At 33.6% G+C, this 25452-nt stretch overlaps 3 protein-coding genes across 4 annotated transcripts; 1 reads left to right on the forward strand and 2 right to left on the reverse strand.

Moving 5' to 3' along the window:
* Window positions 1-628: 628 nt before the first annotated feature.
* Window positions 629-3494, reverse strand: LOC142641301 (uncharacterized). 2 transcript variants are annotated; one of them, XM_075815705.1, is made up of 3 exons: window positions 3115-3494; window positions 2526-2626; window positions 629-2442 (listed from the first exon to the last, which is right to left on the reverse strand). In XM_075815705.1, exon 3 carries the CDS (start codon window positions 2437-2439, stop codon window positions 754-756), a length of 1686 nt encoding a protein of 561 aa, XP_075671820.1. In that variant the 5' UTR covers window positions 2440-2442; window positions 2526-2626; window positions 3115-3494; the 3' UTR covers window positions 629-753. The 2 variants fall into 2 exon arrangements, with proteins under 2 accessions (XP_075671820.1, XP_075671819.1); XM_075815704.1 differs by lacking the exon at window positions 2526-2626.
* Window positions 3495-4482: 988 nt separating this feature from the next.
* Window positions 4483-8926, reverse strand: LOC142639261 (alpha-soluble NSF attachment protein 2). The gene is made up of 9 exons (XM_075813422.1): window positions 8588-8926; window positions 7660-7709; window positions 7472-7544; window positions 6982-7061; window positions 6555-6706; window positions 5893-6052; window positions 5760-5807; window positions 5424-5504; window positions 4483-4821 (listed from the first exon to the last, which is right to left on the reverse strand). Exons 1-9 carry the CDS (start codon window positions 8730-8732, stop codon window positions 4741-4743), a joined length of 870 nt encoding a protein of 289 aa, XP_075669537.1. The 5' UTR covers window positions 8733-8926; the 3' UTR covers window positions 4483-4740.
* A 5137-nt stretch (window positions 8927-14063) lies between these two features.
* LOC142638043 (amino acid transporter AVT6C-like) lies at window positions 14064-18495 on the forward strand. The gene is made up of 5 exons (XM_075812032.1): window positions 14064-14717; window positions 15862-16014; window positions 16151-16354; window positions 17751-18216; window positions 18335-18495. Exons 1-5 carry the CDS (start codon window positions 14339-14341, stop codon window positions 18441-18443), a joined length of 1311 nt encoding a protein of 436 aa, XP_075668147.1. The 5' UTR covers window positions 14064-14338; the 3' UTR covers window positions 18444-18495.
* The last annotated feature ends 6957 nt before the right edge of the window (window positions 18496-25452 follow it).

Consider the following 25452-nt stretch of genomic DNA (forward strand, 5'->3'; position numbering starts at 1 on the left):
CTGTTCTTCTTACTAGTGCAGTCTTTAGAAGCTGTTACTTCTTACTGTGCAGTTTCTAGTCTTCAGTGTAGATTAAGACAAAGATGACTGCCATTTCAACTGACCTAGCTTCTCACAACATTTGTTTTTTCTTTTGGTCAGGTTTCGTACTTTTTCTTACCACCATCCTTCTGTATTTGAATGGTGTATATGATGACACATACAACCTAGAAGCATTACTCCACTTCATTCATCCTTCTCTAATTTTTTGGGCCAACATCCTCTACATTATATCTCCCCTTTATGGAGAATTGGGGCTAGATGACATGTAACTAAATTTTCATTTACATTTTTAGTTTTACTAAAACTCAGAGACAACATTTTACAAATTTCATTGTTAACAAACAAAAGCATAGGGTAGTCATTGAAAATATCTTAATGGTGCAGGTAAGTTTTTCTCTGTCAGTAGCCAAATAAAGTCAATCAACAAGAAATATTCCAAAGACATTTAATACATGCTCAGAAAGAAAAAAGAAAACTTGGTTCAAGGTTTTCTCACCTCTCAAGTATAAATTTATTTTCAGACTAAAGTCTCCAACCCATGGGAAAACTGATGGTACTAAGACAGAGATAACTTCGTAAAGAAAAGTGAAAATGAAAATTGATGCATTGAATTCACTCAAAATCTATGTAATACAAGAAATATTCCAAACAATTTCATATACAAATCAAACTACCATAATTTTCTTTTCCATTTTTCTTTATCTTTTTGAGCTAACTGGGTTCTCTTTGTATCAATGATGGAGATGGTGGGGTCATAGTTTCATCTCTACCTCCTGCAGGCAACTCTTCTTTCACAGTAGAAAGTTGCCTCTCTGGGCTATTATATTCCTTTGCAATTCTGCTGGGACTTGGAGAACTGGTTGAAAGAATGTTGGATGGGCTAGAGTAATTCCCCAGTGGAGAACTAGAGCCGGATCTGGATTTAACTGCTCCATCTTCACGAGGTAAAGGTGAAAGTTCAGTATGTTTTATGAAGAACTTATTTTCCACAATATCATATGAATTCCCAGTCCGCACTTCTTGAGCTAGAGAACACCAACAACAGAATAGCCATAGGGTGCAATCAGCAGCAGATGGTTCACCAAAACAGAAATTATAAGCAGGCAAATTGAATCTCTTTCTCATTCGGATCCTCCAAAAGCCACCATAAAGTAAACCAAACACACAAAGAACAAGCCCAGTTACACCTAGAGCTTCCCTAGCAGTGTCATTGTCAATATTTACAGCAGCCAAGTTGAAAATCCAGAAAGGAGCCATACAAAACAAAAGAAAAGTAGCAATATGAACATACATATTGCCAAATCCAAGTCTCTCCATATTCCATCCAAATACACAAAAGCCACAGAATAGCGATAGATATGCTATAGAGATACTGTCCCAAAAATCAAGAATCCCCCCACTCCATTCTGCTGAATCTGCTCTGCTCTCAACAGACTGCTGTTCATCTCTTATTGCAAAAGAATATCTTTTCTCTAATGATTTCAATCTCATTGTTTCCGGCCTATCACCCATGGTACTCTGATCCTGTGCTTCTTCATCCATATGATACTCCTTCCCAAGGGGACTCATTATAGTGTACAAGCCAGCAACTGCAGGTGCAGCAATTGCAACTGATATACATATTCCAACTCCTATGGCTGGTCGTTGAGATCTCTTGTACCCCAAGTTCAGACCACAAAGTGCATATTGAGCAAAACAATTTATATGGAGCAGAATAACAACCACCATCATGTGTGCCCATTCATGGGGCTTGTAGGTCCCATTCTTGCAGTAAATCTTTCTAAGTTTAGAAATGTCTTCTGGTTTCCATCTGCATAGAAGTACAAGGTGGTAGAACCGTTTTGGGTGATGGTACAAACACATAAGAGTAAACAGTGCATTGAGAATTTGATTGTTTACTTCAAACCAAGCATCCCTCTGAGGCTTCATTGGTATTGCACGGTTTAACATTCCAGTCATAACAAGGAATAGAATTGCACCTGAAATAGCAACGCAGGCGATCCAGGCAAACAAAGCCATGTTCATTGGGTCTCTAATCCATTCTTTGCTCAATTTCATGAGTGAACCCCAATTAATTTTCCGAGAAAAAACCCCATTGAGGCGCTCATGGAAACCATGACTTGAAGAAGCCACAGACCGTGAAATCTCATCTCTCTCATTGGCTATCCGCTTGAAGTTGGCAGATGCAGAGCCAAACTTGAGGAAATTTATTCTAGTAATAGGAGATCTTAAAGTAATAGGAGATCTAAAGGTATCAGGAAGCCTTCTTTGAGGGTTTTCATTGGAAATTAGTGTCCTTCGAGACGCTGATGTATCAAGAGGAATTTCACTCTTCACTTCAACAGCATTAGCTTCCTCAATATCTTCTTTGTGATTGCCATTATCAGTTGAAACCATTCTCTAACAAAACACAATCAAAGCTTTATTACTCACAATGGGCCACGCAACAAAAAGGACATAACATAAAAGAGAGAGAGCTGTACGTTGTTTTTCTATGTTTCTGGCTAAGCTTCGAAGGTCATTTTGAGAATTCCTCAAATGATTTCTTTTAAAAAAATTGTGGCAGATTGGAGAAGCAAGGAATCTAGCAAGTAAAAGGAAACAGCTGTATGAAACTGAAGACTCTATAAGCCCAAAAAGCTGTCCAAAGAGCAAGAATCACATACACCAAAACTGAAGTTTGACATATTTGACACATGATAATTATACAGACTCAAATCTGACCTTTACTTGCTCAGCTTTTATTGATTATCAAAATTCACAAATTTGAGAAATACAAATACAATTTACAACTTTTTATTCATGAAAAAAGAAATCCACAATTTACAAAAATATGCAATTAATTCATTCTTCAAACCCAGAAACTGAAGCTAAAAGCACAATCTTTTCATCCACAGAGTTAAAACAAAAAACAATGGAAAAAACACCCACAAACTTATATTGCATATTTAAACAATAACTAATAAATTTACACTCAAATCAAAAAGTTAAAAAAAAAAAAAACCATTTTTTATAAAAAAAATTGAAGGAATAGGAGAAGATCTAAAAGCTTGTGTCAGAGCTAACACGTACCTATGGAAAGTCTTTAAGAAGCTAGAGTTTCCTCTCTGAGACTCTGATCAATGACTCAAATAATCATTCTTGCAGAACGTTCTTCTTGATTTCCTTTTTTCCCCAGCCAAGTGGTACTTTTTAAACCTGCAAGGGTTGCCAAAACAAGAATCTTTTAAGATAGATACACAATATGTAGGGTCAAAGAGCCACTTGCAGGACGCCAGTACTAGGTGGCAAAGTGGGTGTAGCTAGAGCCTAGAGGAGGCTGAATGAAAGTGAGAGAGAGCCTCTAAAACGACAACGTGTTAGCTTGTTAAGACAACAACGTGTTTCATTTTCCAAAACTAATTGTGTAATTTGCTCAGAAAAAAAAAAAAAAAAAAAAACTAATTGTGCAAATGAGGAGAGGTCTATTAAGTATTAACTATTGATGTGTTATGTAAAATATCTATGGTATCAATGAGAAAAGAATCAAATTGTCCTATGCTTTTGCTTGGGTTTTTTACGTGGAGATTGGAATGAACGTGTCGGCAATCCTAGGAGACACTGTCACACATAAAGAAACTATGAGTATATTCTTATGAGACTGGTTGCCACATGTAAAATGTTATATTTTGTGTTTGCCTTTAGCCTGATAAATTGGAAAAGTTTATTACAACGACTTTGATCTACAAGTAATCTTTGATAGAGATAGGAGTTTCAAAAATATTTGTCAAATCATTTATGAAAGAAAAACCTTGTTTTGGATTACTGTCTTGGATTGTTATTGATGCTAAAACCATTACCTGAACAGTTAGATGACTTAGATTTGCCAATAGAGGGAAACTCGTATTTTTGTTAAAAGTTCTATTGAAGAGAACTAGGGAACTACCAGTTTTTTCTGTTGTTCCAGACCTGTCCAGTACTGCTTAAGAAACTTTAATTCAAAGTTCTGGTTTTTCATTTTTTCCTGTTGTTGAAGGGAGGGCTTTAAAAGGAAAAATTCTCTTAGCTCTTGACAGGAAAGTGCTATTGGTTTAAGATATTATTAAATTGCAAAAAAGAAAAAGAAAAAAAGGAAGGTAAATTGGAAACTTCTTTCCATTGATAATTTGATGATAGATTACATGAGGAGCCCACAATAAATATCAAAGGGGTCTAACAAATCAGTCATTAAAAAATTGTAATTACATGGTCAACGTTTGCTTAGGCCAACCATATTGGGTTAATCATCAAGTAGACAAGATATAGAAAGTGAGGTTGCCATAGTGGTTGGCTAAACCAGGATGAGGATGGGGTCCTTATGAACTGCATGACTAAAAGAACCAATGCTTATTCCTCAGTTCATTGTAGGCGTGGTTGAGAGGTACAGAGATAAGCTAAAGCAGATGATCATGGCCCCTTTAATTTAATAATTCAATTGTATCCTCCATTTAGAGTTCTCATTCTTTTCCAACATGAAAACCAGCAACAGAAAATAGTCAATACCCAGAATTACAAACTCTTGTTCACAAACTTTTGCATACCCACTCGAATTAACATTCAAACCAAGAACAATTCAGTATCAGTAGCCATTTCTAAACCAAGAGTAGCTGGACAACCAAATAACACAGAACAATCATCAAGAATAAAAGCTAAACCACTGAACTTTTAGATATAAAACTTTTAGGTAAGATCATCCTCCTCGAGTTCTTTGGCCTTCAGCTTTTCCTTCACCCTCAACAGAAGGGTTGTCTTCCAGGAATCCTATAGAGCAGTTTATGCAAATATCAAAAAATTGCAATGTAAGGAACCATCTTATCTTAGATGAGATAAAAAATAGAAGTTAGATACACTTAGAGAGTGGAGAATAAAAACACACACACACAGGGGTCACGGAAGTTGGTATTGAAAAAGAACATTAAAAGAACCAGAACATCAATCTCTACTTTAAAAAAAAAAAAAAAAAAGTCCATTAATTCATTTCATTTCAAAAATTTTAGGATTTCTTCATCCATGAATTTTATTTTGGGCTACCAAAATCAACAGTGAATATCTAAGTGCAAAAATGAGGAGACACAATTCAGAATTGAATATATATTGGTCAACGCTAATCCTTTCTAGATGCATCATGTTCAACAGGTTTCATTTTTTGCATTTGGAGACGTCCCTCTACAAATATAAGTATTCAAATTCTAGGCACTGTGTTTTTCCCCCTTTGCTCCCTAAATTTTATGCTGATTTTAATATTTTATTCCAGATTAACCGTGACAGAACCAACTTAAAAATTCCTAGAATGTAATCAACATCCAAAGTTAAAAACAGAAAATTTCAAGGAATCATTAATTCAGTAATGGAGAGGGTTGTACCAGTGGAGTCATGCTATCAAATTCCTTGACAACATCAGTAAACTTGGCAACATCTTCCTCATCAAGTGCAGAGGCAATATCCTGGCACAGAGACATAAGCTTCTTTGTCATGATTCTCTTATCTCTAAAAGATAAAGATAACTATGAAGTTTTAAAAAGAAAAATGATTATGACAATAGACTAGAACAGAGACCAATAATATGAAAGGTGACATCAACCATCTAAATGTTGGTCAACCCAAGAGTAACTACTAAATAGAAGATATTTTACCCACATCCAAACAAGAGAGATGAAGAATATAATGCAAACTTAATATAGTAACATTTAGTAACCCACCGCTAATAATTTGTATTCACGTGTTCCAGAAAAAGTTGGATCCAATTCCTGCCAAAGTGAACAGCAACATTTTTATAGTTAGATGACCCATTGGGTAGAATGCTGAGATGCTTAAATAAAACCAAATTCAGACCTGATATCGCTCTAAAGCGTTGGTAATTGCTACAACATCACCCTTGCACAGCTGGCAAATACCAGCATTAAGAAGATGCCCTTTAACTCCATACTTCAGCAAGTTATTATTGAGGGACTGCCGTGCTATCTCTTCATAAATCTCAATCGACTTTTGATATCTGGAGATATATCACATGCAAACTATTAAGATCCCCACCACGTCCCTTAATAAATAAAAGGCTTCCAAAATCAGGATTTATGCGGTCATCACTTTGCATTTTCCCACTACAGAATTTGGGTCACTTGGAACTTCTGTAGTTGAACTAGGAGATATATGATGATTAAAAATAATATATCCCAGACTACATACAATCTTTATCCAAATATTGTGCAAAAAGCTAGTAAACATAATAAGAAAATTAAACATATCAGCAGGATAGCAGAGGTGTTATAAACTAGCTACCAGCCTTATCAAAATGAAGAGTGAAGACACCACACTCAACAGCATTCGATTGATAGTCAAGTAAAGCTCTTAGGGGCATTCTTAAATTTTCCCAAGATGCATTAGTTTATGAAAATTCTCAGGATCATGTTGAGATAATCAATCTGTGATTATCTTGTTTTCCATACCATATAACTTGCTGCAACTGTCACATGAGTAAAATATTTATTTAGGCTTACTGTTCTAGTTGAGCAGCAAATTGAGCTACTTTCTGCTTGCACTGGTTGGCAGAAGTGGTTACTTCTTCATTTTGGAAGAAGTCAGCTGACTTTTCAAAGTAAACAATAGCCTGCTCAATGTTGTGTTCGGACTCGTACAATTCAGCAATTTCCTGTGCAGGGAAAAGATGTTCAATGTTCACCCAATGTCTTTTCTGTTTAATATTAAACCATCTCCTAAATGATCCCAAAAGTGTATTAAAGATAAACATAGACCCCAAGAGAACTCCAAAATCAATTTCTCAAATTTTAGAAGGCTTGAGATTATTGCAACAAGTGACAGAAATGAAGGAATACAACCCAAAATAACATTGTAAATAGAAAATTACTATAAAAGATCATCTCAAAGAAAAAAAAAATTGATGACACAGCTGAGTAAAAAACGTACCTTGAAGTATCTTGCAGCCATGCTGAGCCTTCCAATTTCACAAAACATATTTACTGCCTGCTCTAAGCAAGATATGGCCTCTGCAAAAAGGTGAGCATTTTAGCAACAATAAAGTATTATCAAACTCAATTGAAAGAGGAAAAAACCAGAGATGATAAAAATAGAGAGGTAAGAAATTGGTAGAAAACTGTTTCCATGATTCCTATATGGCCCTACACACAGTATAGAGGATTGTGGAATTAAAACCTATACTGGGAAAAGAGTCCTGTTTCTTAGGAAGTTATATAAACAAATAATGATAAATTTGAAGTACCTATCTTATAAATGCAATCTGTTCACTATATCTTTTTCATTTGATTTTGATTGGTACGATTTCTTCATTATATCATTGATTATCAAGTTCTCAACTAAATGGTGTCTTTGCTAAAGGCATGAAATTGATCATGCCAGAAAATTAAAATTGACCAGGGTGAGCCAACACCATACATACCATTTATAGATGATTTCTTATAGCAATGAGCAGCATCAACATAAGCTTGGGCCGCCTCATGTTTGCTTTCCAACTATAATCACGAGCACAGGACAGCATTATCAGATACAAACCGATTGATAAAAATAATAGATACAACAAAAAAACCAAACAAAGTAACTCTACTTAATCCCAAAGATTGAAAGTACCTTCAAATGACAGTTTGCCAACTTTACATATGTCGATCCAGCCTTATCCCCTGAGGAACCACAATCATATAGATTCAGAAATTCACAACACCAGCATGCAATGTTGGAAAAATCTAGTATAGAGAACAAGTTCATTCTTGAATTCACATGACCCTTTCCAGGGATATGAGATTCATCTCAAGGACAAGATAGAGCAAACATCTTTAAATAACTGATATCATCAATGGAAGACTAACAGCATGGATGTTGAGAGTAAACTGTTCTAATTGAAAACAAAAATGGTTCAAGAGCCATTTCTTGGACTAAACCCATGCCATGTTAATGAATAAATTCTGTTTCCTTCAATGATTCTATCTAATCACCTTTCAACCTATCTTCAGAAATACTATGCAAATTTTGAAACTTTCAACACAATTGTCAACTTCTTCACAGCAAGTTCCAATTCAGTATTCAATTATCATTTCCAAACTCAATCCCATCACATTGTACATCTAAAGCCAATTTATCTAACAGTCAATCTAACTTAATCAAATCAATCAAACATCCCTAATTCAAAAACCAAACAAACCCCAGATCCTATCAAAACCCAACACAGCATCTTTCATTAGAACAATACAAGATATGAACATACACTCACCCTCCGTTCTCATCAAAAAGGAAATGCTCAAAATTTGAAACTTTCCGATGAAGCAAACAAAAAATTCGAACACCCATTTTTGCATAATTCACAGAAGTCCAACAAAAAAAAAAAACAATCCAAACTTGGGTCATTCCAATCTTTAATAATCAAATTAAAGGGAAAACAGAACAGAAATGTAAGATTAAACCAAGACCCATTTGTTAACAAAGATCCTATCACTTTCTAGCCTAAACTTTCTCGGGAAACATACAGAAAATTAGACCCAAAAAAAAGCAAAAAATAAAATACAGGATTTGCCGAGCTTGAAGGAATTGGCGGCTTTGTCAAAGAGATCAGCGGCATCTTCGTATTTGGAACCGAACAATCCCCAGCCACTGAGCTTCTTCTCTGCTTTTTTCTCGAAATCCTCTGCTCTTGCTATTTGATCCCCCATTTTAATTTTTCTTTCTTATTGTTATTTTTTTTATCTTCTTCTGAGTTTATTATAATAGAGTGATCACATAGAGAAGGTGAGACAGACTATGAAGCAAAAAGGATATTGTCAAGGCCAGGTTTGTTTCCAAGAAAGTCAGTGCTTTTGTTTTTGTTTGGAAAAGTAGAGCTTTCAAGGGTGTTCGGTTGAATTCAGGTTTCAAGGCCCAATTAATACCCATCTTAAATAGTCCAACAATGTTTGGACTTTGTAGGGAACTTGGGCTAAGATTATGCTGGGCTTTATTTTCTGTTTTTATTAAGATAGTCCTGGCCTCTGTTTTGGTAAATTTCAACATACCATTCTAGAAGGTTAGATTGTAGGGTAAGGGTCTATTTAGTTAGAGGAGTGAAAAAGTGGGAGGATGAAAAATTGTGGAAGGATAAAAAATATTTATTTTTTTCTCTTATGTGTTCAGTTGGAGGGGTGAAAAAGTGGGAGGGTGGAAAACTCTTTTGTTCGGTTGGAGAGAAAATGGGAAAAATAGAAAATGTAATTTATATAAATTGACTATTATACAATTGTTACATAATATGTAAGAAATAGATTTATTTTTACATAATAGAAAATTTATCACATCATATATATAAATTTTTATTATTATAGATCAGGTCACGTTAAAAAAAAAAACATTAAAAAAAAAATCCCAGGTCACGTTGAAAAAAGAAAAAAAAGAACGTTGAAAAAAACATCCTAGGTTACTTTGAAAAAATAAATAAATAAAAAAGGACAGAAGGTAACGTTGAAAAAAAATATCCCAGGTCACGTTGAAAATTGAAAAAAAAAAAAAAAAAAAAACTAGAGAAGAGAACGTTGAAAAAAAAAGGGTAGAAAGATGGCATTTTTGTAAAAGTGCTACTATAGCACTTTTCTCCCCAGATTTTCCTTCCGATTTGGAAGGAAAAAAAAAATGTGAGTCCGGAGAGAAAACTTTCTCCTGGGTTTTCTCTCCTTCCTATTTTCCTTTCCCAAACGAACAGTGAAAAACAACATTTTCTACCCTATTTTCCTCTCTCTATTTTTCATCCTCCCTATTTTCCACTCAAACGGACAGACCCTAAGGCTAAGCAAGTGAAAAGGAGACATTCTTATCACCAAGTTTGATTCATTACTTAGTATTTTATTTTGATATAAAAAATATAATATCTTAGTTTTTTTTTTTTTTAATAGATATGATATGGTTTAAATTTATGGTTTTTTGTTTATAATGATTTCTCTCCACTGTGGAGTCAAAGTCAAGATCTATAATTATTTTATTTTCTATGTAGGTAGAATTCGATTTCAGGTGTTTTGTTTAACAACAAAAAGTTTAGTAATAAAATTAGTAGAAATCCATGAGCGTCCAAGAGTTTTGTAGTTATATTTTTACATTCTCATGCACAAAATGTTTAGAGATCTAAAGAAAAATGATTCGAATTATGAGATTAATAATAGAATGTAATTATCTATAAAAAAAAAAAAAGTGACAAGGTTAATCTACACCACTCAATTAACGAGAAATGGTTCCCTTCACCGAATGTATTGTTCTATTTCCTTTTCTTTCTTAATTTAAATAAAAGATTTTAAAGAAGAAGAAGAAGATGACGACTACTACAGGATAGTGCCCCTTATATAAATAAAAATATTTCTTTCACGAGTGATTTTCTTATCTTCAATATAATATGGTAAGCATATCAATAACTTTGTGCCTTGTGGGGTTGTTCTCTCTTGTATTATGTGCACAAATATAGTATTTAATGCATTAGACAATATCATGGAGAGCAGAGTCTACAACCTTCCAAAACTAAAAAGGATGAAGCAAGATCAGCAAGACGCAAGAATGGACACCCCACCCTGGGCTCTGTTTTGGTAAATTTTAACATACCATTTATGAGTGTCATAGGCTAAGAGGCCGTTTGGTCATCCATTTTAAATACACGCGTTCAGTGCTTAAACACTGAACATACATGTACAAAAAAATAAAAATGCGCTTGGTCATTCATTTGTGTTTAGGGTTGTTTGGAAGACATTGTTCAAAATTTGGTTTTCAAATACATAGTTTTGAAATCACCTTGGGCCTGTTTTTTAACAATAAAACAAGGGTTCTCAGTGGCAATTGGATAATTATTTTGAAAATGGTATGGGCCCACTTGGTCAGGTATGGTCTCATCTCTTCATCTCACACATATCCCAAAGTCTCTTCACGCCGAATTAATTTTTTATATATTTTTTATTTCGTACAGGTGTCAACTTTTATTAAATCAAACACACACATACCAAACATATATTTAAACTATGATACCAAACATTTTTTTTTATTTTTATAAACACTAGAAACACATATTTCAACAACACTTTTTAAACCACAATTTTCACATTATTTTAAACAACAATTTTTGAAATCTATGACCAAACGGGCTCTAAGCAAGTGAAAAGAAGGTATTCTTACCACCAAGTTTGATTCATTACTAAGTATTTTATTTAGATATAAATAATATATATATATATATATATATATATCAGTTTTGTTTTAATATAGATATGATATGATATGATTTAAATTTATGATTTTTGGGTCATAATGATTTCTCTTTACTATCAAGTTAAAATCAATAACATTCTCAAAAAAAAGTTAAGATCAATAGAATTTTTTTTTTTTTTTCTATGTAGGTAGAATTTGATTTTAGGTGTTTTGTTTAAAGACAAAAACTTTAGCAATAAAATTAGCTGAAATCCACAAATTTTCACGGGCTTTGTAACTAAATTGGCACATTTTCATTCACAAAGCGTTTGAGATCTAGAGCAGTGGTGAGAGAAATTATACAATTTTTGTGATGGAGCAGAGGTCATAGCCCCCCAATTTTTTTTTTTTAAAAAAAATTCAGTAGATATATATTGAATAAGAGTTATCCATACCATTTGAAAACTTTTAAAAGAAAAGATAAATTCTGGCCCCCATCCCAGTTAAATGTTTATATACATTTACAAATGGTATTAATTTGATTTAATAAGAAAAATTTTACATTCCTTTAAATAGGATTACAATCCTATTAGTGGTGATCCAAAAAAATTCCTACTTGTAGGGACAAGATTTTCAGACCAAGCCCAAAATGTAAGGGATCTTGGCCCAGTGAACCCAGTACAAATCAATTTGTAGAGAGTGGGTCAAAGAGCTAGGTTTTAGTGCATGGATAACAGTTAATATGGTTTTGGATGATGAGCCAACAAGAATTGAACCCGGTTTGTGCAAGAAAGTTTGTTCTCGGCACAGTTTGAGGAACTCTGTTCTAGTATATATTGGATGACAATGGTTGCAGGAGTTATTGAGATTGCTATAGTGCTTTCTCTTCTCCTTTTTTCATTCCCTTTTCATGAAGGGTCTATTCTATTATATAGTTCCTTTTGGATGATCTCAATCCTACACTTGTTGATCCTTTGAGCCATCACTTGAGTGTTTGTCCCATCAGACACCCTTTCTGGCCTTCTGTAAGTTGTGGTTGCCGAGGTAGCACTGTTCAGGGGTCTCTTCCATATAAATGCCGTTAGAAAGTTAGCTGCAAGGCATTCAATGCGGTATAGCAGCTTTCCCTTAGATATTTTTGAGTCCTTATCCCTCTTGTATGTTCATGATGCTCGTCCCTATCATTAGAACTTCTTAGAAGGTCACTTTGATCATTAGGATCTATATCTGATCTGCGTTTAGCTTATCCGAGGAGATATTCCTCATTGGACTCGGACTACTCACGATCTCGGCCAAAGACTCATGTTCTCGGCCGAAGCCCAAGACCCCACACTACTAATGATAAATTGTGTATATTTCAGAAAGCTAATGATAAACACAAGATTATTTTAACAATATCTCAACAACAACAAAAAAGATGAAAAAAATTATAATTTTTGCTTAATCCTTGTTGAAAAACCTCTAACTTACTTTGGAATTAACAGTGGGAATGTTTCTTCTTCATCCTTAATAAATTACACCACTTAACAAATGAGTCTTCAAAAGATTTGCATCTACAAATGAGTTTTTGACTCTCTCTCTCTCTCATTTTTTTTTTAGTTTTTTTTTTATACAAGATTGAATTCTATTCTAACCTAATCTAATTTTTTTTATACAAGATAGAATTCTACCCTAATATAATTTAAGTGCATATGTGTGTGAAGCTCCCTCCTGAAGACTTGAACCTCAGCCCTTGCCCCTCATACCCTACAAACACTTATACTTGTGGAGTGACTATTACACAAGCACTGGTTTGCTGTTTTAATTTATTCTTGAATTACTCTTCATCCCATAGTCCCGCTTTGCAAATACTCTCAAGTTTGACGCTTCCTCTATTAGTTATTTCTTATTTTTCATTAAATTAATAAAATATTTTAATGATGTATATAATATAATACTATTAATACTATTATTATTAATAAACTTGTCACTCACACCCCACAAACACTTATACTTGTGAAGTGACCATCACACAAACACGGGTTTGCTGTTTTAATTTATTCTTGAATTACTCTTCATCCCATAGTCCCGCTTTGCAAATACTCTCAAGTTTGACGCTTCCTCTATTAGTTATTTCTTATTTTTCATTAAATTAATAAAATATTTTAATGATGTATATAATATAATGCTATTATTATTGAAACTGATATTATATTTACGGTATAATATAAATAAAATAATATAATGTGTAATATGTTATTTTATTTTATATTTGATTTTTTTTTTTTATGCTTTCAGTGATTGTTTTTCTACTCTTTTTAGCAATCTTTACCCTTTAGTGTATTAGTAATTTTGTTGTACCATAGTCATTATATATAATATAAGAGTTCAAATTTAATTTTAAAGTATAGGTTTATGAACAAGTTAAAAATTGATAATTCATTCATCAAAAGAAAGGGAAATAGTACTATTACTAATTTAACTATGGTACATAGCATAGATATATAAATATAGAGAAAAAAAATATTTATTCATTTTTTGTTTGGCCCCTAAAGTCGAACTCTTGGAACTATGGTCTAGAGAGGAAATAGTTCGAACTTCAAGATTAACACTATTAAATAGTAGTATAAAAAAAGTGATATAGTTAATCTATACCACTTAATTAATGAGAAGGACAAAAATTAGTGAAAATACTTAGTTGCTATTTTTTAGATTCTTCTTTTAAAATTTAGTCCTGTGATTTATTTCTTATGAGAAGAAAATGTATTTTTAGTTAAATACAACTATATAGCTGAATTTAAAAAGGAGTACCTAACAAAAAATACTTAAATACGAATGTTAGTTTTACTTGAACGAGAAATGGTATCCTTCACCACCTTATTGTTCTATTTCCTTTTCTTTCTGAATTTAAATAATAGATTTTAAAGAAGAAGAAGATGATGACGACTACGACAGGATAATGCCCCTTACATAAATAAAGATATTTCTATGACCAGTGGTTTTCATATCTTCAAATAAAATGGTAAGCATATCAATTACTTTGTGCCTTGTGGGGTTGTTCTTTCTTGTATTATATGCACAAATATAGTATTTAATGCACTAGACAATATCATGGAGAGCAGAGTCTCCAACCTTCCAAAACTAAAGGATGAAGCAAGATCAGCAAGACGCAAGAATGGACACCCCACTCCTAGAAGATGTCTTGGAAAATCAAAATTCTTCACAGGGTGCATCGATTTCTGGGGCAGTGTTCAACATCTCCACCACCATGATTGGAGCTGGAATCATGTCTATTCCAGCTGCTATCAAGGTCTTAGGCATAGTTCCTGGGTTCCTTCTTATTTTAGTTGTGGCATTTTTCACAGAGGTCACGGTGGAATTCCTATTGAGGTACACAAAATCTGGCAAATCCACCACATATGCTGGTATTGTGGGTGAGTCATTTGGTGCTATAGGATCTGTTGCGGTGCAGATTTGTGTCATCATCACCTTATTTGGTGCACTGATCATTTATCTTATTATAATTGGTAAGCTTTTAATTATCTTGGTTCAAGAATCGAAAATCTTATCTCCACCTCTTTCTATCCAAATCTTCAATTTCTTATTCTTAATAATCTGTTTTGAGTTTATTAAATGAGTATACTGTAAAAGTGTTTAAATATCAATTCCCTATTCTTAAATTTCATTTTACTCAATCTTATGTTTGTTTAATATATATTTTTTTCATAAAAAAAAAAATTCTTTCTTTACTTGAGTTTTACTATCTCTATTGTGTTCTATCTCATTCTAATGTCAATGGAGAAGAAGACAATCACCATTCACCCATATCAAAATGATGTCATTTGCGTGCAGTAAATGCCAATCAAAATTTTACTCACAAACAATAGATGGTTTTTTTTTTTTTTAAATTATAAACTGAAGCGAATTGGAAATTTATTAGGATGTTGTATCAAAAAAAGAAATTTAGGATGTTATTTTTTCTATTTTTAACCATTTGATAGTTACAATAAAAGACGGAGGTTATAAACTTTGAATGTTTCTCTTAGAAATATTAAGAGTTGTTAATTGAACTACAAAGCTGTTTAATTGTAATTATTTTTTATTTAAGTACAGAGTTTAATATGACCCTCATCTAGTAGATAAACTTTGAGATAGTTTCTAGACTTTCACCTAAATTTTTTTTCTTTCTGTTTATAGCCTATCTTTTGGACGGTGATGCATTACCCATTTTCCGCTATCCGAGGCACATTTGTACATTACTTTTTTGATAAACCACATTTGTACATTACTTTAATAGTGATAGTGGGGTAATGATATAAATGTGTTACCATCCATTGGACCCACCCCAGATAGCAATTATTTATCAACGCTATCAAACTCTTTGCCCTTTTTTATTTTTAAGACAAATTAGAGGTCAATATATATCCACAGCAAATATAAAATTAAGTGCAACTTTATACAACATGCTTAGATTATAATAATGTTATGTTCTTTTGGGCAAGGATTGGGTGGAGTAGTCTGTGTGCTGAACTTAAGTCGATTCTTATTCCTTACTCTAAAGTGTGACCCTAATTTAATATTTCATCGCGATATAATAATTAGTATAGCAAAATTTATTTGCAATTTTATGTATTAACAATCTTACTCGTTAGATTTACAAATTTATCTTAGGGGATGTCTTGTGTGGAAGTAAGTCTGGAGAAACCTTGCATTTGGGTATTCTACAAGAATGGTTTGGCATTCAGTGGTGGAACTCACGTGCCTTCGCAATTCTATTCATTGTGCTCTTCGTTATGCTTCCATTAGCCTGGCAAAAACGTGTAGGTCAGGAATTTTTCTTCAATGGTGGATCATATATATGGTCCAAAATGTTTTAGAAGGATATATCGTGACTTAGAATAAGCAAACTGTATATTTGAGTTTTATAATTGATTGTTGCATTTACATGTTCCTCTTGCAGATTCTTTAAGGTATACTTCAGCAATATCCGTTTTGCTCGCAGTACTCTTTGTTGTCATATGCTCGGCAATGGCAGTTCAAGCATTATGGGTGGGGAAAAGTACTCAGAAACTGAGATTACTACCAGATTTTTCCAAAGTCTCAGTATTTGATCTTTTCACCACTGTTCCAATCTTTGTCACGGGTTTTGGATTCCATGTCAATGGTAAGGGTACATAAATATTGTGACATGTTTTAATTATGATGTTCATATGTGCTACAAGATTATGTCCAAAACTATAGAGGCATTTGTCCTTTGAAATTTAACAAAACAAGGTAGTACTTTTTCCTAAATGGCTGTCAAGATATGTTGAAATAGATCTTTTTGTAGAGATTTGTCGCTGCAGAAATTTTGTCGGAAATTTTGTCAAACTAACTTTGTGATAAATCTCACCACACTCAAGTAGAATACTTAAACGAGTTATCAGTAAAATACAAGCTTTTATTGATACATAAAACATTACACACTTTGTTACACACACCACTCTTTACTATTTCACCCGCTGCTCAATTCCTCACACTTTATCTGCTATCACTCTTTTAAATACAATACTTCTTTTGGATATTGGATGTCTCGATACAATCCGTAGCTAGCCTTGTATGGAACTTACAAAGGAGACAAGAAAACAAAGCATTAGATGCCTCCACCTAAAAGCAAAGTACAAAATCATATTACCTATAGCACCTACACGTTTATGCCAACAATTTTACTAGTCAAAAAGTTACAACTAATTAAAGCAAGAAGTCTTTCCTTCTCACACGAAAAACTTGTAGAAGTAAATCACACATGCACAAAAGTTATCACCGTGCATGAGACTTTCATCTCGCAAGGCTCCTAAGTTATAAAAGAAAGAAGAAACCATCTTCTTTCCTTTTTCGATTACCTTCCTCGTGTATGTATAAGATTGAATCTATTTGATTTCTAAAAAGGATTCTTAATCCTTAACTTTTCGAGGAATCTTTTATCAGTGGTTGTGAATGACCTATTTTTTTCAATCTTGTCGACCTTGGTTCTGTAGGAGCAAGTCAGAAAAATTGAGAAATAGAACTATCTAATTTGATTCGTTCTCAATAGCCATAAGATTATCATCTTAGGGTGATCCTTTTGTTGACGAATGCTCTATTACACTCGTAGTCTCTGAAGGATGAGAACTAACTATGTAGCATCTACATTGAGAATTCAAGTATTGTATATGTCATTGGTCCGATCCTTTGTATGAACTACCCGTAATAATGAACTTGCAAAATTAATCTGTTTATAATAAAGAGATTCGTTGTTTCTAACCTTGCTTCACCTTAATTGTTATTTGAACAAGTAAAAGTTATGTCTTGGTCTGAGTGGGTATAGCATTTCTTTTTTACATGTCTTACAAAATAAAGACGTAGCATTCTGTATATTGTTAAATATAAAAAATAAAATCTTTAACCATAAAATAAATTCAAATGGAAAATCCTCATTCACTAAAGTTTAGAAATGACAAGAATGTATGAATAAATCTAATGTTTTTGTTGTTTTTGTTTTGCTCTAAATACAACATGTAATGTTTAATGAATGATTGCAGTTCATCCAATTCGAGTAGAGCTTGGTAAGCCTACAGAGATGAGCTTAGCAGTTCGGATTTCTCTTGCAATCACTGTTGCCATTTACTCTGCCATTGGTTTCTTTGGGTACCTATTATTTGGAGACTCAATAATGTCTGATATGCTAGTAAACTTCGACCAAAATTCTGATACCACCATCGGTAAATTACTTGATGTAATTGTTAGATTAACCTATGCAATCCACCTCTTGCTTGTGTTTCCCCTGTTAAACTTCACCTTGAGAGCCAACATAGATGAACTTCTTTTTCCAAAAAAGCCAATTTTGGCCTCAGATACTCTCAGATTTGTGTCCCTCACTTGCGTTTTACTTGCCATCACATATATAGCCGCAATAGCCATCCCAGACATCTGGTATTTTTTTCAGTTCATGGGATCAACAACAGTTGTGTGCCTCTCGTTCATTTTCCCTGGTGCAATCATACTTAGGTACCAATATCTAGTTACTTTCTTGTACCTTTAGATGGCACTTAAAAAAAAAAAAAAAAAAATTTTGCTATGCTTTCTGTAAACTTATATGTTACTGTATTACTTATTTTTTGGGCAGGGATGTGCATGGTATATCAACAACAAGGGATAAGATCATCGCAATATTGGTAATTCTTTTGGCTGTGGGGACAAGCACAATTGCCATATTCACCAGTTTGTACGGTTAAATTGGAACCGTTTGATATATAAATATATGTTCCTATCTAAACTTTTTTCCAATTCAATTTGGAGATTATAAAATAGTCAGCACTCCTTTATAATTGAAATTTGAAACCGGGTTTTGAAATTCGAATCTCATTCTTCTAGCAAACTATGATTTTTTTCCTTTAAAAGATTCAATTACATGATTCTGAAAATTTACATGATTACCAAGAAAAAAAAAATCATATGATTAGTTGTTTTGAGGGGGAAAAAATCACATAAAACAAACTATTGACCATAGGTTATGACATTTCAATATTATGATCTTCAAAATTTAGTGGGTTTTAATTAGCTCAACTGATAAAATTTTTTATGGTTGAATAAGATATATGAGATTTAATTTCCGTATATACCAAAAACTGATTGTTGTCTTAGTTTGAAGATTTGATCTTCAGAATTTACGAGATCTAATTCTCATATTATATCAATTTAAATCCCAATCGGCTAGCTAAAATTGCTTTTTCACAACAATATTCTTCTACTTTAGGAGAATCTCTACAAATAAGGGTCAAAGTTCCTTAATTTGAGGGTGGATGCGAACAAAAAGCATAAGTGTGTTAAGCCAAAAAATGCATTTAAGTTAAGAAGCCAAGTTTTTGACGTCCTTGTACGCCCACCCTTAATTACTTGACTTCAGCACGGCAGAAGGAATTGATGAAACTTTAAAACAAATTGTAAAGTTGTGATTTCACAAATTAATAAATATAACCTAATTCCATGCACAAAATTATGAGTATAACTTTAATAATTAAATCCTAATGAAAAAGATAAAAACTAGCATATCAAACTAAGCTTAACCTTCATTTTCTTCTTTACAAAAAAGAAAAAGAAAAAAGTATAGCCTTCATTTGGCAGTTCAAAACAATTATAAAGGTGTATAATTGAATTGAATGTATTTATGTAGGAAAAGGAATGAAAAATAAAATTAATGAAATAAAATTAAGTAATTTTGTTTGGATGTTTTAAAATAAATAAATAAAAAGGGATGAAAAAAGATTAAAACTAGAAAAATTATGAGGATGCCTTTTTTTTTTTTGCAGTAATTATGAGGATACCTTTAATAATTAAATCCTAATGCAAAAAGATAAAAACTAGTATATCAAACTAACGCTCTGTTTGTTTTGCTGGAAAACTTTCTGTAAAGATAGTTTTCCACATTTTCTAATGTTTGGTAGCACAAAAAAAAAACTAGTCAACGGAAAACTATCTTTAGTCAATGGAAAATCCTAATAAAAATAAAGCTTGTGTTTTATAGTTTGTTTTCCAAAAAAAATTTTTGGAAAACAATCTCTATCTCACAGTACGCTCTCTCACTCTCACTCTTTCTCTTTTCCCTTTTCTTTTTCTTTCCTCACACCCTCACTATCACTCACTCTGGTCTCTCCTCTTCCATAGATCTCTCTCCCTCACTTTCTCTCCATATTTCTCTTCCCCTTTATAACACAGTTTTTTGAGTAGATTTTTTTTCCTTTATTGCTCAGTAATTATTTCATTCCTCTCTACCAACTTGCAAAAGAGAACATATTTGCAACGGTAATCATTCATTCCTCTCTACCAAAATCTCAATTCTTTACTTTGAATTTCAAACTTGATTTTATTTTTTTCTCTAAGAAACTTTTGGTTTGATGGATTCCATGTATAAGTTTTTTTTTGCACATAAAAGTGCTAAAAAAAATATAAAAAATAAATAAGAAGAAAGAATGAAGGAAGGAAGTAAAAGACGAAAATTTTAAACATAGTGCCTATATGGCTCTAAATTACTTTTACATAGCATAATCTTTTTTATTGATAGATACATAATACAGATATTATGTAGTGATGATATACTATTTAAATACATTATATAAATACATAATTTTGAGTAATATTAAAGACTTCTGGTTGACCATAGTAGACAATTAGTGTATTAGCAAAAAGAGTAGACAATGAAAAGTTATTGTTATTTTGTACTTATTAAAGATGTATTCTCCTGTCAATTTTATGTATATAGACAAATGGTTAATATATATATATATATATATATATATATATATATATATATATATATATATATAAATGTGTGTGTGTGTGTGTGGACGTTCCTGTCCATATATATAAGTAAAATGAGTGGTAGAGATCATGAAAATTTGACAACTAATTTTTATTGTATCTATTGTCAAAATTTTAGTATGAAAACCAAATTCATCCTTGGTTTTTTTTTTTAATATTGATTACATTAGTTAGTTTACATAATACGCATGTTTTAAATTACACAAGAAATATAAAAAATAAAAATAAAAATTTGCATACCAAACACCAGAAAACATTCTCAAGCTCATTTTCAAGGTCGTTACCAAACACTGGAAAATGATATAGTTTTCTAGAAAATGCTCTTTGGAAAATGAACCATTTTCCAGAAAATGTTGATGCTGAAACAAACAGAGCGTAAGCTTAGCCTTCATTTTCTTCTAAAAAAAAAAGACTAGCTTTCATTTGACAATTCATAAAGGAATGAAATGATTATAAAGGAATATAATTGAATTGAATGTATTTATGTAGAGAAAAGAATGAAAAAAAAAATTAATGAAATGGAATTAAATAATCTTGTTTGAATGGTTTAAAATAAAGGAGTAGAAAGAGATTAAAGTTAAGTAATTTTGTTTGGGAGTACATGGAGGGAAAAAAATATTATTATTAGACCCTTATTTTAAAACAAAGAGTTTAATTAATTTTGAGAGTTTTAGTAAAAACTTCATTAAATCTAATTTTATTTCCTCCAATTCCTCACAATTATGAGAGGAATGAAAATTTGATATTTTGAGGCAATAAAAAAGAATGGGTATTCCCTCCTGCTTACTCTATTCCCTCCCACTTAAACTTCAAAATAAAGGAATGAATTTTCTACTCTCTCCATTAGAATTCTCAAATAAGGAAAGGCAAAAATATTATTTTAATTCCATTTCTTTCACCCTTCCCTAACGAGGAGTTAGTAACTAATCAGACATCTCTTAGAATTTTCAAAATACCTAAACATTAGCTTGTCAAGGCAACAAAAAGGACATAGACCTCCTACATATTCTTTGTAAGGTCACAATTTGTATCTAAGCCCAACAAGAGGAAGGGTATAGGCCCAAAGAGCCCAATACAATAAATTTATAGAGAGTGGGTTGGAAATCTTTTTTCTAATGAGCTTAAATGACAACAACAGTGGCCGATTGGGATTTGAATTGATAAAACACTGTAGACTGAATTTCTAATGGGCCACTGTTGTTGTCATTTAAGCTCATAATAAGGATGGATTAGTTTGTATGATAAAAGTTGTCCTCGGACTCAAGCTGAGGAATAGATTCTTATATTTCTTATTTCTTAAAGATGGATTACAGATATTCAGTCTACAGTGTTTTCTCTCCTTCTCTCTCAATCTCCTTTTCTCCGGGACCTTTTTCTCTTTTATACTTCCTCCTCTCCCCCATTTCTGCTCTCCACGTGTAGGTCTAAACTGCTAATGTTGATACTTGTCCTATCAGCCCCTTCCGGAAGTCTTTAGGTAATAGCTGTAAGGCTGAAAATCACTGTTCAGATATCACTTCCTTATTAATGCGGCTAGAGATTTAGGTACAAAGCATTCAATGCAATGGTAGAAGCTTTCTCTTAGATATGTCACAATTGTCCTTGCTCTATGTGCCCTCGTGAAACATACCTTCATCCACAAGACCTCCTAAAAGATCATTCTGGACAACATGAAGTACCATTTGATCCTTACTTCGCTTAGCCGAGGAGATACCCCTCCTCGGATTACTTCCCTTAGCTTATTCTGTCATAATTTGCTCGTGGGTCTCTAGGTCTAATATCTTTATCGCTATCAATCCGTCCTCGGACAAGTAAACAATCTCGGACAAAGCCTATGGCCCAAAAATGCACCTTAGGCCTTTTATCCCTATATTCCTTAAATGGGCAAGAGACTTTGATATCATTCAATCAAGGAAACCGGGGTTATGGAAATTAGTGCTTTACTTATCTATTATGTTATGACCGGCTTTGAGACATTAGAAGAAGACCATTCCATTATCTCTATTCAAAGTAAAATCTCAACTACATTAGAAATCTATTAGTATCTTCAGTGGCATAGCCAAAAATTTGACTTTAGAGGAGTCATATATCTAGATGTAAAACAAATAGAATAAATCTGGGAAATCTGCTGTAGATCTGTTGTGATTAACTGATGCTACTGAAGCAGTAGGAGAAACCTGTTCTTCTGATTCTAGCTGCTGTGAGTGGGCCATTAGCTGCTGGGCAGAAAACATCTTCAACAGTAGGGACCCTTTAATAGTCCTCTACCACAAATTCATCATCACAGGATTTGTCAGTTGTCAAAATTGGGGACATCATCCTTCTGAATTAAGGATCCTCAAGAACTACAGATCCCCTTCAGGCTCAGCACTTTATTATAGCTATTATGACTACACCGATGCCTTTGAGAAAGTTCTCTTCATTCAGAATCAGAATTACAACCATTCATGGTTCTTAATGTTTAGCAGAGACTTCGTTGGACAGCTTCCTTCTTGGTTCCTAAAGTGGTGGGAAATGTTCGGATCAATGTTTTTGGCTCAATGTTCGGAAAGGCTCCTCAATCGAAAGATCCAACTTTTAGAAAATACTTCTCATCAAAACAATGAGGAAGGTCCCTTATTCCAAAACCCTTCTGATGATGAAGAAACAGTTAACCCTACAGCTGATCTTACCCATGAACCTTCCATGGAATTGTTCTTAGATACCATCAGTAGGATTAACTTCCATAAATTGCATTCCAAAGTTAGGATTGTCATCAGCAATGATTTTGAATTTGAAGTCATAGCCTTGATAAATTCAGGTGTTGATCTTAATTGCATTCAAGAAGGAATCATTCCCTCCAAATACTTTAAGAAGTCTAAGGAGCGGTTGACATCCGCAAGTGGCGGAAGAATGCAAATTGAATTCAGTCTCCCACAAGCTGAGGTTTGCCAGTACGGCATATCCTTCAAAACAAAATTTATCCTTTTCAAAAACATGACAGAGGCCATGTGCGAAAAATACAGATAAAAGCTGGTTGAGGCCATGATGTTACAAAAGTGAAAATAGGCTAGAGCCATCTGATTACAATGCTAAGAGTTGTAAAGAGGAGGCAAAATTGAGAAACTATGAGGGAATTGTTGCTACTACAATTGGACCTCTGAGGTATTCTGGAACTTTTCCTAAAATTGGACTTGCTGAAGAATGGAGTCTTGGCTGCCTTATATAGGCTAGAGGGAGCCTTGGATCCATCTGGAGATTGCTAGAATCACGGGAGGTGAAATGCTTTTACTGAGGTGAAAACTCTTTCCACCAAAAGTAACAGTGATTTTGAATGATTATATCTGTGAACAGTAACTTTTACTATTCTATGAATAGTGACTTGTTCCCCTGCTTTTCTAGAATACTGTTCATTGGTCGCTATTGGATGAATAGTGAACTGTCGGGGAATCTACTGGGTGTTGGTACTGTTTATGATGCGGGTACTGTTCATTTCAGTGGCTGGTGCTGAATTTGAATAGTAACCGTCTCGGAACCTTATCCTGAGTTGCTGGGTCAGGATGCTTTAGTCAGTATCAGGAGCATCTGATGGATATCCATCATAGGGATCCCATGGGGAATCATCATCACAATTGTGCTCGTGATATCTGGCATAGTGGTTGCAGAGTCCGTAGTAGAGGAGGGATTCATGTACAGGCTTTTTCTTCGTAATGAACTCTCTAGGGCTATCAGGACCAAGTTTCTTGAGAGTTCTGATAGCAGAGTCATATGGTCGTCTTCCAAAAACATAGATCCTATCTGTGGAACCTATATGATGGTAATCATTCCATAGATCCTGGTTGATATCAAGAATTTGGTTGTTGAAGTAGTTCCCCCAGCGTTCTGCTAGAGCATTAGGGTATTTGTATGAAATATATGTGTCTCCTTCATACCATGGGCCCTGATAAGTAAAACCATTAATGAGAACAAGATGCTTTGAGGGATGAACTTCCATCCAATTTCCTCTGTCCCATTTTGGTAAAGTACTCCAACATCTGATAGAAACAAAATGGCTATTGATTTGCTTAACAACATTTTGGATGATCGGGGGTAGTTGGCTGATTTGGTCATGACTTGTTAGCTTGATAAGTCTGATGAAACCGGATTCAAACATTTGTGAGAACCAAGCAGGATCTCTTTCATCCTCATCTGTTCCGTCTTCATAGTTGACCAAAAGTCCCGGAAAGGGATGTCTGTTTTCATATACTCTGGAGTTGCTTCCAAAGTATTCTTCCCATGTGGCTTGCACTAGAATATTATCAATATCATCTGAATCATCTGGATTAGGAATAGTGGTCGTGATCAATATTTTGAAATGTTCGTACCAAAGATTCAAACTTTCGTTCATAGCCTTGCTTTTCAGAATACGAGATTGTAAATTTGAAGGCAAGTTGGCAGTGGCACTTCTTAGAGTAGCTCGAGTCTTAAGACTGAGCCTGGCATAATTGGTGCCCATGATAGTCATTCTATCCATTGAATGGATATCCTCTTTGCCAGAGAGTTGACTGGTTAAGACCTCATTTATAGCCTCAAGGTTAACTAGGTGAATCTCAAGTGCTTTGAGGGTTTTTTGGAAAAGGTCTTGGTTTTTTCTAGTGTAGGCAAATTAGAGATTATCAAGGAGACATTTAATGGAGTAGGGTAAGTCTGTGTATGCTCCATTATTAAATTGTAAAGTCTTGGATAAAACTTCCTGTAAAATAATAGCCATATCACCAGTGGAATATGTCACTGTTGGAGTGACGAGTTCCTGAAAGGATGTCGATCCTCCATGGCTGGTAGAGGATGCGCCTTCATGCATTACAAGAGACTGTCCCGCTGGTAGTCTTTTGTCTTAAGGATAGCCCCTTGCGGGGGCTTTCCCCTTGCCCTTCTTCTCTGCTGAAGAAGTCATTGTCCACTTATTAG

Source organism: Castanea sativa, chromosome 6 (genome assembly GCF_040712315.1).
Source record: "Castanea sativa cultivar Marrone di Chiusa Pesio chromosome 6, ASM4071231v1".
Classification (NCBI taxonomy): domain Eukaryota; kingdom Viridiplantae; phylum Streptophyta; class Magnoliopsida; order Fagales; family Fagaceae; genus Castanea; species Castanea sativa.